Source organism: Pygocentrus nattereri, chromosome 12, assembly GCF_015220715.1.
Source record: "Pygocentrus nattereri isolate fPygNat1 chromosome 12, fPygNat1.pri, whole genome shotgun sequence".
Classification (NCBI taxonomy): Eukaryota; Metazoa; Chordata; class Actinopteri; order Characiformes; family Serrasalmidae; genus Pygocentrus; species Pygocentrus nattereri.
The window spans coordinates 42,452,037-42,471,240 of NC_051222.1; the positions used below are offsets into that span (position 1 = coordinate 42,452,037).

Below are 19,204 nucleotides of genomic sequence, written 5' to 3' on the forward strand. Positions count from 1 at the left end.
CTCTCTCTCTAACTCTCTCTCTCTCTCTCTAACTCTGTCTCTCTCTCTCTAACTCTGTCTCTCTCTCTCTCTGTCTCTCTCTCTCTCTCTAACTCTGTCTCTGTGTTTCTCTCTCTAACTCTGTCTGTCTTTCTCTCTCTCTCTCTCTCTCTCTCTCTCTCTCTCTCTCTCTCTCTCTCTCTCTCTAACTCTGTCTCTCTGTCTCTTTCTCTCTCTGTCTTTCTCTCTCTTTGTCTCTCTCTCTAACTCTGTCTGTCTTTCTCTCTCTCTCTCTCTCTCTCTCTCTCTCTCTCTCTCTCTCTCTCTCTCTAACTCTGTCTCTCTCTCTCTCTCTGTCTTTCTCTCTCTTTCTCTCTCTCTCTAACTCTGTCTGTCTCTCTCTCTCTCTCTCTCTCTCTCTCTCTAACTCTGTCTCTCTGTCTCTTTCTCTCTCTGTCTTTCTCTCTCTTTCTCTCTCTCTCTAACTCTGTCTGTCTTTCTCTCTCTCTCTCTCTCTCTCTCTCTCTCTCTCTCTCTCTCTCTCTCTCTCTCTCTAACTCTGTCTCTCTGTCTCTTTCTCTCTATGTCTTTCTCTCTCTTTCTCTCTCTCTCTCTCTCTCTCTCTCTCTCTCTCTCTCTCTCTCTCTCTCTCTCTCTCTCTCTCTCTCTCTAACTCTGTCTCTCTCTAACTCTGTCTCTCTGTCTCTTTCTCTCTCTGTCTTTCTCTCTCTAACTCTGTCTGTCTTTTTCTCTCTCTCACTCTCTCTCTCTCTCTCTCTCTCTCTAACTCTGTCTGTCTCTCTCTCTCTCTCTCTCTCTCTCAAACTCTGTCTCTCTGTCTCTTTCTCTCTCTGTCTTTCTCTCTCTCTCTCTCTCTAACTCTGTCTCTTTCTCTCTCTCTCTCTCTCTCTCTCTCTCTCTAACTCTGTCTCTTTCTCTCTCTGTCTCTCTCTCTCTCTCTCTCTAACTCTGTCTCTCTGTCTCTTTCTCTCTCTGTCTCTCTAACTCTGTCTCTCTCTCTGTCTCTCTCTCTCTCTAACTCTGTCTGTCTTTCTCTCTCTTTCTCTCTCTCTCTCTCTCTCTCTCTCTCTAACTCTGTCTCTCTGTCTGTTTCTCTCTCTCTCTCTAACTCTGTCTCTCTCTCTCTCTCTCTCTCTCTCTCTCTCTAACTCTGTCTCTGTCTGTTTCTCTCTCTCTCTCTCTCTAACTCTGTCTCTCTGTCTGTTTCTCTCTCTCTCTCTAACTCTGTCTGTCTCTCTCTCTCTCTCTCTCTCTCTCTCTCTCTCTCTCTCTCTCTCTAACTGTCTGTCTTTCTCTCTCTCTCTCTCTAACTGTCTGTCTTTCTCTCTCTCTCTCTCTCTCTCTCTCTAACTCTGTCTCTCTGTCTCTTTCTCTCTCTGTCTCTCTAACTCTCTCTCTCTCTCTCTCTCTCTCTCTCTCTCTCTCTCTCTCTCTCTCTCTAACTCTGTCTCTCTGTCTTTCTCTCTCTGTCTCTCTAACTCTGTCTCTCTCTCTCTAACTCTGTCTCTCTGTCTCTTTCTCTCTCTGTCTTTCTCTCTCTTTCTCTCTCTCTCTCTCTCTCTCTCTCTCTCTCGCTAACTCTGTCTCTCTCTCTCTAACTCTGTCTCTCTGTCTTTCTCTCTCTCTATCTCTCTGTCTCTTTCTTTTTCTCTCTCTCTCTCTCTCTCTCTCTCTCTCTCTCTCTCTCTAACTCTCTCTAACTCTCTCTAACTCTCTATTTCTTTGTCTCTGTCTTTCTCTCAGGTGTCTGTAGTCACTCTGGATGATTTCCGTATCAAATCCACCCAAGACATAGAAAACGAGGTGAGAGTGGAGTTTGTTTGTGTGTGTGTGTGTGCGTGTGTGTCAGTGTGTGTATGTGTGTGCGTGTGTGCGTATGTGTGTCTGTGTGTGTGTGTGTGCGTGCGTGTGAGTGTGTGTGTGTGTGTGTGTGTGTGTGTGTGTGTGTGTGTGTGTGCACGTGCATGTGTGAGTGTGTCAGTCTGTGTGTGTGTCAGTCTGTGTGCGTGTGTTGTTTAACAGCCAGTGTGAGTGTGTGTGTGCCAGTGTGTGTATCTGTTTGCGTGAGTGTGTCAGTGTGTGTGTGTGTGTGAGTGTGTGTTGTTTAACAGCCTGTGTGAGTGTGACTGTGTGTGTGTGTGTGTGTGTGTGAGTGTGTGTTGTTTAACAGCCTGTGTAAATCCCTGGTGGTCTGTTGTTTTGTGTGCATTAGTGAAGCTGAAACTGATGGAGTCTGAAACGCAGGCGCGTTATTTAATGATACACGGTTCAAATGTAACGTCTGAGTGTGTGTAATGTGTGATTGTCTCTCTCTGCAGTATCACTACACATTTGCAGTTGAGGAGTTGGCTGCCAAGCGGTCCCGCCCATTGATGTCATAGTCCGAAACCCCTCCCACTTCGGTTCCTTGACCCCGTCCCTCATTTTCTCTTGGTTGAAGATGAATCCCACCTAATTTTCTAAGTATTCTGCATAATCGGTGTGTGAGGTGTGATCAGAGGTTCAGAGGGTTTGGAGTGAAACGGTTCAGACATCTTTACAGTGGTGGTGATGGGAACCAGGCGTCGCCATGACTACAACACAGATATAGACACTTTATTTACCATCCAGAACCACCAGAGAACCTACACGAGTCTTCTGAGCTTATATGGAATGTTGATGATGGAAAATAGTGGAAAGTCTGGAATAATGAGTTTTCTTTGGGGACTATTTTGCCGCACAGCGCCCTGCATGTCTCCCTCCACCATGAATGGAGTTGAAGTTCTCTAAACTCTCATAAAACAGCGTCTCAGTCATCAGGCAGTGAATTCAGAACCAGCTCATGTAGGAACTTTCTGTGAGGAGCTTTTAGAGGGACGTCTGGTTCCCATCACCACCACTGTGAGGAGCTTTTAGAGGGGGACGTCTGGTTCCAATCACCACCACTGTGAGGAGCTTTTAGAGGGGGACGTCTGGTTCCCATCACCACCACTGTGAGGAGCTTTTAGAGGGGGACGTCTGGTTCCCATCACCTCCACTGTGAGGAGCTTTTAGAGGGGGACGTCTGGTTCCCATCACCACCACTGGGTACTGTTCTGACTCGGTCAGTTTATCTAGAACAGAGCGTTTCACACCAAACCGCTCAGAACCGCTCTTATTACATCTGAACCAGTTAATAATGCAGTCATTTTGGGGAACTTTGGGTTTAAACAGTCCATTTCCGACATTTATTCCTGCTTTTTGTTTTTCCTCTTAGGACACTTTATAACATTTGTGTCATCATTCATTTCTCCATGATCATTTTCTAAACTCTATTTATTCCTTAGACTTAAACAGGCGGTGCCTTCTACAACTCTGATCTGATTGGCTGTGCCTCATAACAAGAAACACTCCAGCCTGAAACACTATATATATAACTTCACTGTGAGTGGGTGGGGCTAAATTGCTGTAGGCAGACATATGTAAATTTGTTTTATTACATCACAAAACCGATTAATCCAAATTGTTACAGTAGCGGACCAAAAACTGTATTTTTCTATAACGTAAGTTAAATGTAAAGATGTTTTATTGTAAGTGATTTTGGAGCATTTCTATTGGTCCGTTCATCATGAAGCGTTCACACAATGTAAAGAGCAGCTTTCGTGTTCACTTGACGCAGAAAAGTACGAAAATAGAGATGCTTGTTTTTCGGAAACGCTTTATGTGATGAGCGTCTTCATAACGTCTTACATAAACACTTCGTAACACGTTCATGAATGTTTGTCAACACTCAAAGCATACATGTTTACATGATAGCCGTGAACAGTCGTGTGACTGAGGCTCAGTGCGGTGGTGCGAGTTTTACAGGCCATAATACTCTGTATAGATGCTGAACAGCCATATGAATGTAAACAGACTCAGTTTAAAGATCCACATGCATTCCAGTCTGGATCACTTCCATCACTTTTTAGGTGAAGGCAAAACGGAACGTATCAGTTTGGCTAACAGCGCAACATTTAGCCTCAACTAGTGTTCGATTACTAGTTATACTAGTTCCTGAAACCATAAGTGAGGAAGAACATCACTAAAAATAAAGGCTGCGTTCACATTTCCAGGCTGAAGTGGCACAAATCTGATTTCCTGCCCTGATGTGACTCAGATCTGGTGTTTTCAGGGCGGTGTGGACACAAATCTGATTTCCTGCCCTGATGTGACTCAGATCTGGTGTTTTCAGGGCGGTGTGGACACAAATCTGATTTCCTGCCCTGATGTGACTCAGATCTGGTGTTTTCAGGGCGGTGTGGACACAAATCTGATTTCCTGCCCTGATGTGACTCAGATCTGGTGTTTTCAGGGCGGTGTGGACACAAATCTGATTTCCTGCCCTGATGTGACTCAGATCTGGTGTTTTCAGGGCGGTGTGGACTCACATGTGATCTTTACTAATCTGACCTGTGCCACTTTCATATGTGGTCCTAGATCAGATACGAATCTGACTCGTGGCCGTGTGACCTTAATGTGACCCTCGGGTCGGATTTCATGTGCTTTTTTTCATCATTCAGCGTTACCATGGTAACAGAGCCGAACAGCCGTTAAAGCCTGTAAACGGTGGAAAAGCAGCTCATCTCACCTTTTTCTCCTCCGTCTGGCTCTAATAATGAAGCTGAGAGCTGTTCAGAGTTAATGATCTTCTCAGCGAAGCTCGTTCTGCTCGTTAGTTTGTGCTGATGATGCAGTGATTCAGTCACGTGACATCACTGAGCAGGAGGAGCTCATGAGGGTCAGTTCAGAAGCCGGTTCATCACATTAATGACCGATTAGAGTCACTGACCTAAACGAGGGTGAACCATCGAGTGAGAGAGGCTGGATTAGAGCTGCAAGGCCTGTGATGTGAATGTAGCCAAGACCTCTAAGGGAATCCTTGGGATAGCAGTGCTGGCATCTGACCTCAGGGGAGTTACACTTGGCATAAGTAGCGTTTTCCTCAGGACTGTTATTCACCCTTTCACACAATAACAAATTAAAGAAGACACAAAGTATAAAGGAGAAAGAATAAAGAGCTGAATACAGAAGTGTAAGAAGAAACACAATTTAAAATAAGTCCCATTTCTCCTTTTTACCCCGACCCCTAGCGCTGACCCTTGTTCCTGAGCTACAGGGCAGTGGTTGAGATCTTCCTCTGAAATGAGACCCTCTAATAAAAGAGCATGACTTCATTAACAGCTACCGGCGCCGCTCTGTAGGCGACCCTGCCCGTCTGCAGGGACAGCAGAGGAGGGGAAACTTCAGCTCCTCACTGCTGGGCTTTAGTTACATTTAGGGATCATACGCCTTCAAAGAGGGGGGCAGTTATTTATTATCACCCCCCCTAATTCTTCAGTGATATGAAGCTGAAGTCAGAGATTCTCCAGATTCTCGCTGGAATCTTTCCGTTCCACCTTAAATGGAGCAGCAGTAACATTCTGGACTATTTAAGGTGGAACGGGAAAGTTGTCTAGCTAGCTACCGAGACATTAGCATGCTATTAGAAAAGGACCGAAAATTCACTGAAACCACATTAAACTCAGATAAAACGGCGGTTATCGTAACTTTGAACAGAGACGGTTCTCACATCTGTGGGTTTCTTTGGTCTCGTGTTCTCCGTCTCACCGGATTCTATTTTTTCTCATATCTCTGTTTGGAGTCTCTGAAAAACCTGGGGGGTCATGTAGCCCCAACACTTCACCCCACCCCTCTATCCCGACAGGAATCGGCACGCTCTACCCCTAGACGTGGACGTGGGGCTCAGTGGTAGGGGCGAGGGGTAAAATGGGACCGGGCCACAGCGTTAAAGCACTTAATGACCAAAGGAGTAAAAGGTCATTTTTATTTTGGCTGTCCAGGTGTTTCACTGAAAATCGTGTCGTTTTTAAAAGAGGACTTTAATTTGAAAAATCTCCCTCTGTAAAAATGTCTAAAATGACAGTCAGTAGTATCAGTGAAATGTGCGCTGTGTGAACGTCGATTTAGGCATTCATGAGGATGTTATGAAGCGTCTATGTAAGGTGTTATGACTGTGTTGCGTCAACAGGCTTTGTGTAAAGGGTCACCTGCTTCTCTTTGTCCGGCGAGGATATTTGGGCTGCGTGGGCTTTCCGGTCCACCTCCACCCTGAGGTTTGGCCTGTCGGCTCACTCACAGTTCCCTGCAATCATAATTCGCTGTTAAACTGTTCAAATTAAAGGTAAATTCATCACACCAGCGCTGATGGACTCCGGGTTCTGCAATAAGTTCTCCTGTCTCCTGTTTTTGGACTGTTTTTGTTACTTTAGCAGTCCTAAATATTGTCCAATTTAATATCTGATCAACTATAAAATCGCATTGTTAATCTTATTACAGTTCGGATTCCTTTCGTCTTGGTTTGTGGTGGGTTTTGTGTTCATTTAAAGCTTCTTGTTTGTATTTATATTCAATCTGGGACCAAGCAATCTCTCTCTCTGGGTATATAACACACACACACACACACCTGCACGCACGCACGTTCGCGGTACTGTGCAAAAGTCTTAAGGCCTCTAAACACATTTGCATAATTAATACAAATAAACCTAAATAAAGCAAAAGTACACCAGAGAAAATAGTATCTTAAGTGAAATTATCTTGAATGTAATTAATATAATATAAATATAATATAAAATGTGTAATATTTCTTCATTTGAGATGGTTGTACACCTCTTATAAGATTATTTAGCTTATCTCTAGACTTTTATTTGACCTGTTAAGGAAAATGATCTCACTATACTGGCAGATCATTGTGCTCATTTCTCACAATCTCATTAATCTGCCAACACACTGAGACCATTTTACCGAAGAAAATCACTTAAAACAAGAAAAAAGTCTGAAAAGGAGTTTAATAATCTTAAGCTTCCAGCAATCTGAACAGGACAAGTGTTAGATTTGCTGACTGGATTTGTATCTGCAGCGTAACCATAACCTCTAGTTGATGTTCCGTGGTCTGGTTTGAAGAACAGCTCCCAGATTTCTCTCACATGGACGTGTTAAACTCCCTCAGCAGCTCCTGGTTCAGCATAACTGATTAAAGTAAAGCAGGTATTGGATGATGACCACACGCAGCACTGGGCTTCCCCGAGGATCAACAAACACACTGAGATACATGAAATCACTGCCTACCGTAGAATCTGTAACATTCTTAACTTAGTGCTCTTCTGTAATATTACAACTTTTGCACAGTCGTGTGTGTGCGTGTGTGTGTGTTTATAATCTGTGATTCTCTCCAGTCCAGTTCTCTGTTGTTTCATTGGATTTCCTACATTGATACTTTGAATATTGTTCATTTTAAAGTAAATAAAACTATTAAAACTCCTCTGTCTGTAAGTGTTTTGTTGTTGCTGTTGGGAAACGCTGTGTAATGCAGCCAGATAAACTGTATTTCCAAAAGTATTCCCTCACCCATCCAAATCACTGAATCCAGGTGCTCCAGTCTCTTCCATGGCCACAGGTGTGTAAAGCCGAGCCCCTCGGCCTGCAGACTGCTTCTACAGACATTAGTGAAAGAATGGGTCGCTCTCAGGAGCTCAGTGAATTCCAGCGTGGTGCCGTGATCGGACGCCACCTGTGCAGCAAGTCCAGTCATGAAATTTCCTCACTACTAAATATTCCACAGTCCACTGTCAGTGGGATTATAACAAAGTGGAAGAGATTGGGAACGACAGCAACTCAGCCACGAAGTGGTCAGCCACGTAAAATGACAGAGCGGTCAGCAGATGCTGAGGGGCATAGTGCGCAGAGGTCACCAACTTTCTGCAGAGTCCATCACTACAGACCTCCAAACTTCATGTGGCCTTTAGATCAGCTCAAGAACAGCGTAGAGAACTTCATGGAATGGGTTTCCATGGCCGAGCAGCTGCATCCAAGCCTTACATCACCAAGCGCAATGCAAAGCGTGGAATGCAGTGGAGTAAAGCGCCGCCACTGGACTCTAGAGCAGTGGAGACGAGTTCTCTGGAATGACCAATCACGCTTCTCCGTCTGGGAATCCGATGGACGAGTCTGGGTTTGGTGGTTGCCAGGAGACGATACTTGTCTGACTGCATTGTCCCGAGTGTAAAGTTTGGTGGAGGGGGGATCATGGTGTGGGGGTGTTTTTCAGGAGTTGGGCTCGGCCCCTTAGTTCCAGTGAAAGGAACTCTTAAAGCTTCAGCACCAAGAGATTTTGGACAATTTCATGCTCCTTCTCGTCCAACATCAGTGTCTGACCTCACAAATGCACTTTTGGAAGAACGGTCAGAAATTCCCATAAACACTCCTAACCCTTGTGGAAAACCTTCCCAGAAGAACTGAAGCTGTTATAGCTGCAAAGGGTGGGTCGACATATTAAACCCTATGGATTAGGAATGGGACGTCACTCAGCTTCATATGTGTGTGAAGCCAGACGACCGAATACTTTTGGAAATAGAGTGTACATGATGTCAGCATGGGGTTAGCATACCGAAGGATCTGGGAAGAGAATGAACTGGAATATAATATTTTAAAAGGCATTTATACTCAAAGGAAAGCGTCCTCTATCCCTGCTGCATCCCTATTAAAAATAAATTCCGATTTGTAGTAAAGTCTATAAAAAACACCTAATTACTTTGTTCATTCTTGTGTGAATTACTATGCCATTATTTTGCTAAACTAAGACATTATCTTTAGATATCTCATTATTTTGAGATACTTTGATTATATTGCAAATTTGAGGTTATCTCATTATATAGAGTTTATTTTAAGAATATCGAGTCATTATTTTGAGAACCTTGTCGTTTTGAGATGAACATATAAATAATGTATGAGTTTATATAACCCCGCGACCCTGATGGAGAAGCGGCTTGGAAAACGGATGGATGGATGGATGGAGTATATATATATATATTTATGAGAAAGCATCTCGAATGGAGGAGACAGTACCTCAAGATAATGACCTGGCAATGAATTCAGAAACATCTGCGGAATTAGACCTCTGCATTTAACCTCTCTGTGCAGTGACACACACACACACACACACACACACACACCTGCCCGGAGCGGTGGGCAGCCCTGTCCACAGCGCCTGGGAGCAGGTGGGGGTCAGGTGTCTTGCTCAAGGACACCTCAGTCACGGTGTCGGCGCTGGGGATCGAACCGGCGACCTTCCGGTCACAGGGCCGGTTCCCTGACCTCCAGCCCACGACCGCCCTTGGTATCAAAAACAATGAGAAAATCTCAAAATAATGCATTAACAGTCCGGCCCGCGGCCGGTTCCCTGACCTCCAGCCCACGACCGCCCTTGGTATCAAAAACAATGAGAAAATCTCAAAATAATGCATTAACAGTCCGGCCCGAGCCTCAGCGCCCGCAGAGCGGAGGGAAGAAGCCCTCGGTGAGTTCCAGCAGCAGCAGCCGAGGCTTTAGAGCACACACAGCCGCGCCAGAGCACCTGTAGAGGATTATAGAGTGTAAACACACTGAACCAGTTACTGACACAGTCTGATTTTCTGCAGTTATCAGATTATTAAGTGTAAACACACTGAACCATTTACTGACACAATCTGATTTTCTGTAGTTATCAGATTATTAAGTGTAAACACGCTGAACCAGTTACTGACACAGTCTAATTTTCTGCAGTTATCAGATTATTAAGTGTAAACACGCTGAACCAGTTACTGACACAATCTGATTTTCTGCAGTTATCAGATTATTAAGTGTAAACACGCTGAACCAGTTACTGACACAGTCTAATTTTCTGCAGTTATCAGATTATTAAGTGTAAACACGCTGAACCAGTTACTGACACAATCTGATTTTCTGCAGTTATCAGATTATTAAGTGTAAACACGCTGAACCAGTTACTGACACAATCTGATTTACTGCAGTTATCAGATTATTAAGTGTAAACACACTGAACCAGTTACTGACACAGTCTGATTTTCTGTAGTATCAGATTATTAAGTGTAAACACACTGAACCAGTTACTGACACAGTCTGATTTTCTGTAGTATCAGATTATTAAGTGTAAACACGCTGAACCAGTTACTGACACAGTCTGATTTACTGCAGTTATCAGATTATTAAGTGTAAACATGCTGAACCAGTTACTGACACAGTCTGATTTACTGCAGTTATCAGATTATTAAGTGTAAACATGCTGAACCAGTTACTGACACAGTCTGATTTTCTGTAGTTATCAGATTATTAAGTGTAAACACACTGAACCAGTTACTGACACAGTCTGATTTTCTGTAGTATCAGATTTTTAAGTGTAAACACACTGAACCAGTTACTGACACAGTCTAATTTTCTGTAGTATCAGATTATTAAGTATAAACACGCTGAACCAGTTACTGACACAGTCTAATTTACTGCAGTTATCAGATTATTAAGTATAAACACGCTGAACCAGTTACTGACACAGTCTAATTTTCTGCAGTTATCAGATTATTAAGTGTAAACACGCTGAACCAGTTACTGACACAATCTGATTTTCTGCAGTTATCAGATTATTAAGTGTAAACACGCTGAACCAGTTACTGACACAGTCTAATTTTCTGCAGTTATCAGATTATTAAGTGTAAACACGCTGAACCAGTTACTGACACAATCTGATTTTCTGCAGTTATCAGATTATTAAGTGTAAACACGCTGAACCAGTTACTGACACAATCTGATTTACTGCAGTTATCAGATTATTAAGTGTAAACACACTGAACCAGTTACTGACACAGTCTGATTTTCTGTAGTATCAGATTATTAAGTGTAAACACACTGAACCAGTTACTGACACAGTCTGATTTTCTGTAGTATCAGATTATTAAGTGTAAACACGCTGAACCAGTTACTGACACAGTCTGATTTACTGCAGTTATCAGATTATTAAGTGTAAACATGCTGAACCAGTTACTGACACAGTCTGATTTTCTGTAGTTATCAGATTATTAAGTGTAAACACACTGAACCAGTTACTGACACAGTCTGATTTTCTGTAGTATCAGATTTTTAAGTGTAAACACACTGAACCAGTTACTGACACAGTCTAATTTTCTGTAGTATCAGATTATTAAGTATAAACACGCTGAACCAGTTACTGACACAGTCTAATTTACTGCAGTTATCAGATTATTAAGTGTAAACATGCTGAACCAGTTACTGACACAATCTGATTTACTGCAGTTATCAGATTATTAAGTGTAAACACACTGAACCAGTTACTGACACAGTCTAATTTTCTGTAGTATCAGATTATTAAGTATAAACACGCTGAACCAGTTACTGACACAGTCTAATTTACTGCAGTTATCAGATTATTAAGTGTAAACACACTGAACCAGTTACTGACACAGTCTGATTTTCTGCAGTTATCAGATTATTAAGTGTAAATACACTGAACCAGTTACTGACACAGTCTAATTTTCTGTAGTATCAGATTATTAAGTATAAACACACTGAACCAGTTACTGACACAGTCTGATTTTCTGCAGTTATCAGATTATTAAGTGTAAACACACTGAACCAGTTACTGACACAGTCTGCTTTTCTGCAGTTATCAGATTATTAAGTGTAAACACACTGAACCAGTTACTGACACAGTCTGATTTACTGCAGTTATAAGATTATTCAGTGTAAACACACTGAACCAGTTACTGACATAGTCTGATTTACTGCAGCTATCAGATTATTAAGTGTAAACATGCTGAACCAGTTACTGACACAGTCTAATTTTCTGTAGTTATCAGATTATTCAGTTTAAACACACTGAACCAGTTACTGACACTGTCTAGTTTTCTGTAGTATCAGATTATTAAGTGTAAACATGCTGAACCAGTTACTGACACAGTCTAATTTTCTGTAGTTATCAGATTATTCAGTGTAAACACACTGAACCAGTTACTGACACAGTCTAGTTTTCTGTAGTATCAGATTATTAAGTATAAACATGCTGAACCAGTTACTGACACAGTCTAATTTACTGCAGTTATCAGATTATTAAGTGTAAACATGCTGAACCAGTTACTGACACAATCTGATTTACTGCAGTTATCAGATTATTAAGTGTAAACATGCTGAACCAGTTACTGACACAGTCTAATTTTCTGTAGTTATCAGATTATTAAGTGTAAACACACTGAACCAGTTACTGACACAGTCTGATTTACTGCAGTTATCAGATTATTACGTATAAACATGCTGAACCAGTTACTGACACAATCTGATTTTCTGTAGTTATCAGATTATTAAGTGTAAACACACTGAATCAGTTACTGACACAGTCTGATTTTCTGCAGTTATCAGATTATTAAGTGTAAACACACAACCAGTTACTGACACAGTCTGATTTTCTGCAGTTATTGGATCATGCAGACACAGTCACTGTTAAACTGGTGCAAAGTTTATCTCCAAAAGGATATTTGGGGCAGTCGTGGGCTGGAGGTCAGGGAACTGGCCCTGTGACCGGAAGGTTGCCGGTTTGAACCCCAGCACCAATAGTCTATGACTGAGGTGTCCTTGAGCAAGACACCTAACCGCCAATTGCTCCCCGGGCGCTGTGGATAGGGCTGCCCACTGCTCCGGGCAAGTCTGCTCATTGCCCCCTAGTGTGTACGTGGTGTTTCACTTCACTGATGGGTTAAATGCGGAGGTGGAATTTCCCCGGTTGTGGGATTAAAAAAGTGTCACTTAACTTATATAAAAAGATGATCAAAGTAGAAATAGTCTTATATTGATGTTTTTATGAAATACTTTTCTGACATTTATTGTACAGTGTTCTTTTTACTAGATAAACCATCCCTACATTGGCCTCTTAAGTCTTTAAGGGTCTTTATGTCTTTTAAGTGTCTGATAATTTTGGATTATTTGACAATTTGACTGTATATTCTGTTTTTTCTTTAATAGATTTTAACAACAAAAGCTGACCGTACATTAGCCTCTTAAGTCTGCTGTTTCGGCTCAGACTGTGTCCTAAGGGTCTATCATGGAGGATCAAGCATCATCTCCCACGTCTGCTTCCCCATATGAAGCCTCTAAATGCTCCTCCATTACGGCTCAGAGCGCCGGGGTTGCTGTCGTGCCCCAGCTGACTAGCTGCCATATTAATCTCTCACCATGATTCTTGAAACACATGTGAACTCAGAAGGTAAGAAAAACAGAAAATTGTTTTTGTTTTTCATCAGCTACAGTTAACTCAAATGTATACCACAATATTTAGTAGTATTCAGATGATAAAATATACTCAGATAAAGAAGTTACTTAATTTACACTCTAAAAATTATTCTTCAGTGGTTCTTTCATAAAGAAAATGGTTTTATATAGAAACATGAACCATGTAATGAAGGCATTGTGAAACAGTTCTTTAGATTGATGGGGAATGTGCTTTATAAAGTTCTGTGTGGAACCTTTTTGAAAAGGGTTCTTCTGTTGTTACAAGCTTGACATAGTCACAATACAATAACCATTTTTGATGCTATATAGTGAGTGATACTGTTTTGATCCCACAACCGGGGAAATTCCATCTCCGCATTTAACCCATCCATGCAAGTGAAACACCACACACACACTAGGGGGCAGTGAGCACACTTGCCCGGAGCGGTGGGCAGCCCTATCCACGGCGCCCGGGGAGCAATTGGGGGTTAGGTGTCTTGCTCAAGGACACCTCAGTCATGGACTGTCGGCGCTGGGGGTTGAACCGGCAACCTTCCGGTCACAGGGCCAGTTCCCTAACCTCCAGCCCACGATTAGAACTTTCTACAGCACTTTCTCCCATCAGTCTGACAAACCATTTTGCCATGCAAAGGGTTCTTTGATTGTTCATGTTGGTGGCCGTGAAGGAAATAAGCCAGCATCAGGAACAGACCAAGGGCTCCGGCACACTGCAATGCTCTGCCTAGCATCCTGCTAGCCAACTTCCAGTGTGTGGAGATTAAGCTGGATGGCCTCAGGGCCAGAGTTACATACCAGAGAGACATTCAGGGTTGCCGCCTCCCCTGCTTAGCTGAGACATGGTTGAACCCAGTGGTACCAGACCATTCAGTGGTACCAGGCACCATCCAGCTTGTTCTTCTTAGTCTACCACATGGACAGAACAGTGGGGTCTGGGATGTCAAGGGAACATGGAGAGATGTCGCTGATCAGGTTTCTTCCACTTTCATATCCGCCCAAGTGACGCTTCTACTGAAGAAACCCTCCCTGTGTTCTAACAATGTTGTGGAAAAACCTGTAATGGGCTGTCCTAGCATACCTATCTTCACATCTTTACAGGAACTGACTTCTTGATATCAGTCAATCTGGATCTGGACACTTCAACAGAAACTACCCTCTTGTTAGTTGCCTTTATTATTATTATTATTATTATTATTATTATTATTTGTAGGAGTATTAGTAGTATCTTTTTTTAACCCAGAAAAATCTCACTGAGATTAAAAATCTCTTTTAAAGGAGTGTCCTGGCCAAGATAGGCAGCAACGCATAATAAACTGTGGCTGAAATGTCAAAAAATGTATTAGATACTAATGATGTATGTATGCAGATACAAAATCTACTCCATTTCCCTTTACAGTGGCAATAGATGGAAGGTTCTTGGGCATTTTCAATGAATTTGTAAACAACATTGTTTTAGTTTTGGCAACACTTAAAATGATAAGTCTAAGACTACAAAGTCTGCTTTGTATGGTGTTATAAGCAGCTTGTAGTTTACATACAGTTTGATTTTGAGTAGGTAGATAAAAGTATCATCAGCATAATAATGACAATGTAGATTTGGTACATTATGACAAAGACTGTTAATATAGACAGTAAAAAGCAGAGGCCCCAGAATTGATCCTTGAGGTACACCCTTAGCCACTGTCAAAGGAGTGAATATAAAACATTCAGCTTGCACACACTGCATTTTACCAGATACATAATTCTCATAATTCAGGTAATCGTGTCTTCAGTTACTGCAATGCTCATGAGTCTAGATTTCATTAACATATGTGCCAAAAGTCTCCTATAAATCAATAAAATGGGCTGTAAAGTGATACCCTTTATTTAACAAAACAATTGTCATTTATTACTTTGTGTTGCTGTGATTGCACTATATAGTTTTTCTAAAACCTGACTGATCAGAGTTAAGAACTACTTCAGCTGTTCACTCAATCGAAAACTGAAAGTTAGGAAAGAGTGTTTCCTTTAGAAATAGAGTGAAAGAGAAAAAGAGTAAAAGCAGGTTTTCATGCATCATTAATGGAATATAAAAAAATATTACTTTACAATATCATTATTTAAAAAGATTAAAGCTGCTGCAATACCATCACCTGCTTACTTTAAAAACAATCATGCCATCATCATCATCATCATCATCATTAACTGCTTAGTCCAAATAGGGTTGTGGTAGCAGTTGGGAGAGCAGAGAATCCCAGACAACTCTGTCCCCTGTTCCTGTCAACCCTGTCACTTACGTTTACCAACCCAGTCTACATGTGTTTTGTGGACTTGAATGGCAAACTCCCCTGCCCCCTCAACAATCCATGAGAGGGTGAAAAGCTGGTCCATTGTCCCACGTCCAGGATGGAATCCGCATTGTTCCTCCTCCATCTGAGGTTCAACTATTGGTCGAAGTCTCCTTTCCAGCACCTTGGCATAGACTTTCCCAGGGACGCTGGGTAGTGTGATACCCCGATAGTTGGCACACACACTCCGGTTCCCCTTTTTAAAAATAGGGACCACCACCTCAGTCTGCCAGTTCAGATTCAGATTCAGATTCCTTTATTGATCCCAGGGGGAAATTGCAGTTGTTACAGTTGCAGCCATTTATGTAAAAATAAACACTTTACTAATCATTTAAGACAATATAGAGAAATTTACAGTATGTACACCAGATTTAAGTACTTAAGAATACAGTAAGGTGGCGGTGATTGTGATAGAAATATGAAACATCAGGTATAAAGCAGTTACAATTATTTAAATTATTTAAATTAACTTAGTGTCCCTCTGAGTTTTTGCACACACAATTGTTGTTAATGCACATATGAACAGCTGAGGGAGGAGTTATAGAGTTTGATGGCTACAGGTAAGAATGACTTCCTGTGGCGCTCTATGGTGCATTTTGGTAGAGTGAGTCTTGAGCTGAATGAGCTCTTGTGTCTCATCAAAGGGTTCAAGGGTAATGTTCCCAAGGTTCATGCAATATTGCAGAGGCGCGTCAGCCACAACAGCCCCACAACATCCAGAGCCTTAAACATTTCCGGACATATCTCATCCACCCCTGATGCCTTGCCACTGAAGAGCTTGCCAACTAACTCATTGACCTCCACCAGGGAAATGGAACTTAACACACCAGAAGCCAATAGCCCTGACTCCTATGAAGGAGGCATGTGTCTCGGAGGAGTTCTTAAGGAGTTCTCTTAAAGAGTTCCTCAAAGTGCTCCTTCCACTGACTGACAATATCCTCATTTGAAGTCATTTTCTCTACCCCTGCCAAATACAGCTTGGGCGAAGCCACCCCAACCGCTCCTGAGTTGAGGGACAGTTGTCCAGAACCTCCTTGAGGCCGACCAAAAGTCTTTTTCCATAGTCTTACCAAACTCCTCCCATGCCTTAGATTTTGCTTCCAAAATGTCTGTCAGCTCTGTCTGCTGAGTCCTCCTGGCAATCCTGTCCCTAAAGGATGGTGATCTGTTACTAAGGAGCTCTGGTACCACATACATATACGAACGTCCTTGTGTTCGAACTTGGTGTTTGTTATGGACAATCCTTGCCTAGTACAGAAGTCCAATAACAATTCACCGTTCAAGTTTAGATTGGGCAGGCCATTCTTGCTAATCACGCCTGTCCAGGTCTCCCAGTCATTGCCAACATGAGCACTGAAGACTTCCAGTAAGACTGTGGAGTAAAATGACAGAGCAGGGTCAGCAGATGCTGAGGCGCCTAGTGTGCAGAGATCGCCAACTTTCTGCAGAGTCAATCACTACAGACCTCCAAACTTCATGTGGCCTTCAGATCAGCTCAAGAACATCGTAGAGAGCTTCATGGACTGGGTTTCCATGGCCGAGCAGCTGCGTCCAAGCCTTACATCACCAAGCGCAATGCAGAGCATGGAATGCAGTGGTGTAAAGCGCCGCCACTGGACTCTAGAGCAGTGGAGAAGTGTTCTCTGGAGTGACCAATCACACTTCTCTGTCTGGAAATCCGATGGACGAGTCTGGGTTTGGAGGTTGCCAGGAGACGGTACTTGTCTGACTGCATTGTGCCGAGTGTAAAGTTTGGTGGAGGGGGGATCATGGTGTGGGGCTGTTTTTCAGGAGTTGGGCTCGGCCCCTTCCAAAGAGATTTTGGACAATTTCATGCTCCCAACTTTGTGGTAACAATTTGGGGACGGCCCCTTCCTGTTCCAACATGACTGCACACCAGTGCACAAAGGAGGTCCATAAAGACATGGATGAGCCAGTTTGGTGTGGAAGAACTTGACTGGCCTGCACAGAGTCCTGACCTCAACCCCATAGAACACCTTTGGGATGAATTAGAGTGGAGACTGCGAGCCAGGCCTTCTCGTCCAACATCAGTGTCTGACCTCACAAATGTGCTTCTGGAAGAAAGATTCCCATAAACACTCCTAACCCTTGTGGAAAGCCTTCCCAGAAGAGTTAAAGCGGTTGTAGCTGCAAAGGGTGGGCCGACATCATATTAAACCCTATAATAAATACTTTTGGCAATATAGTGTAGCTCTGAAGATCCCTAGACCACACAAGCCCTTCTGCCATGGCAAGGTCCTGATCCAGGAATAAATCATGTCTTGCTGATTTATTTGTGTCTTAAAGCTTAAGAGCATTATGCACTTTATATAAAAATTTTGACATTTAGTTGTAGTCACTGTCAGTATAAACATTTTAGTGTTACAAGATTTTATGAGTCAAATAAAAATTCAGCATTTGAACTGTACCTGATATTTTTATATTGCAGGGTGGAAATTTGCAGCATCCTTATTACTGAATATTTTATTCTCTTCAAGATTTTTTGGGAATTATTAAAATTGACTGTAGTAACAGTCAGCTTTAGATTTTCTAATTGCAGCTCTTATTTTGTAACTGCTTAAAAATGAACCAGGCGTATTTGTGACCAGTAATGAAAGTATGCCCTTGCTTTTGACCAAGCCACCTCATGCTCATCTAAAAGACTAGCTATATTTAGGGTTAAACCAGGGATTTTCATGAAGTTTAACTCTATATTTTTTAAGCATGCATGTCTCTTATCAGTTTCACTAAAATGGTCATAAAAATTTCCATGAATTTTCAACATTGAGTAGTCGAATCCTCTCCCAATCAAACTGAAATGAGTTGCGTCTGAATAAAACATGGCTCAGATTTTTGTACTTTTGTACTGTGGCACATGATCACTAATGTTGTTTACAAAAACTGAAGCAAGGTTGTATATCTCTGCAGGAAATTTGATCAGTTGAGGATGACTTATAAGGACTTTTCAAATTTTTACTGCAAAAATGACAAGCAACACTCAGTGTTGCAGTTAACTCTTCAGGCTTAAAATGCATTTTCGTTCTTGAGTTTACGTGTTTTATTTAAGCTGTTCAAGCTTGTGTGTGCCTTATCTCAGGGTATTAGCTGTTTGTGGTTCGCTGTGTTGGGTCATATTACAATACGTATATGCCAGGGAGTCCATGTTGTAAGACAGCATCACACTGGTATTCACTTTTATAACTTATGACTCACCAAATGCATTCATTCATCAGTTGTATACATTTCACATTTGTCTGCAGATGATACCTCAGAAGTTTCAAAGGAAATCTTTTAGCCCAGTATACTCCAGTTTTTCTGTTGAAGATACTTGAATAATCAAAGTTGTTTTATGTGTGTTTGTTTTTGTTTTATCAGCAAATGCCAAACAGACTCACCAGCAAGCTTCATTTGTTGGCCCTAATATTGGTGAGTGCTGTATTTAGGCTTCACATTTTTTTAAAAATGCATTTGCAAAAATTATATTTCTGTATTGTCTATTATGACACTAATGGTCAATTATTTTCCATTTACAAAATTTCAGAGAGGGTCAGAGATTACCTAAAATCCACCTTCAGAAGGAAGTTTGAGATGATCTTTGAAGGCATGGCTAAACGAGGAAAACAAACTTTACTGAACAAGATCTACACAGAACTCCGCATCACAGAAGGGCAGTGGGGAGGTCTGAATAAGGAACATGAAGTTTGTCAGACTGACAAAGTATTGACAACACCTCCTGAACAGGACATACTAGTTAG

General features: G+C 42.0%; 1 protein-coding gene across 2 annotated transcripts in view; it reads left to right on the forward strand.

The window, feature by feature from the left end:
• mvb12a (multivesicular body subunit 12A) overlaps positions 1-2,613 on the forward strand; it is a 31,287-nt gene extending 28,674 nt beyond the window's left edge. For both annotated transcript variants that reach the window (XM_037543208.1, XM_037543209.1), the window contains exons 9-10: positions 1,744-1,803; positions 2,319-2,613. In XM_037543208.1, coding sequence (XP_037399105.1) covers positions 1,744-1,803; positions 2,319-2,381 — 123 coding nt within the window. In that variant the 3' untranslated portion in view covers positions 2,382-2,613. The remainder of the gene's footprint in view (positions 1-1,743; positions 1,804-2,318) is intronic.
• Positions 2,614-19,204: the final 16,591 nt, after the last annotated feature.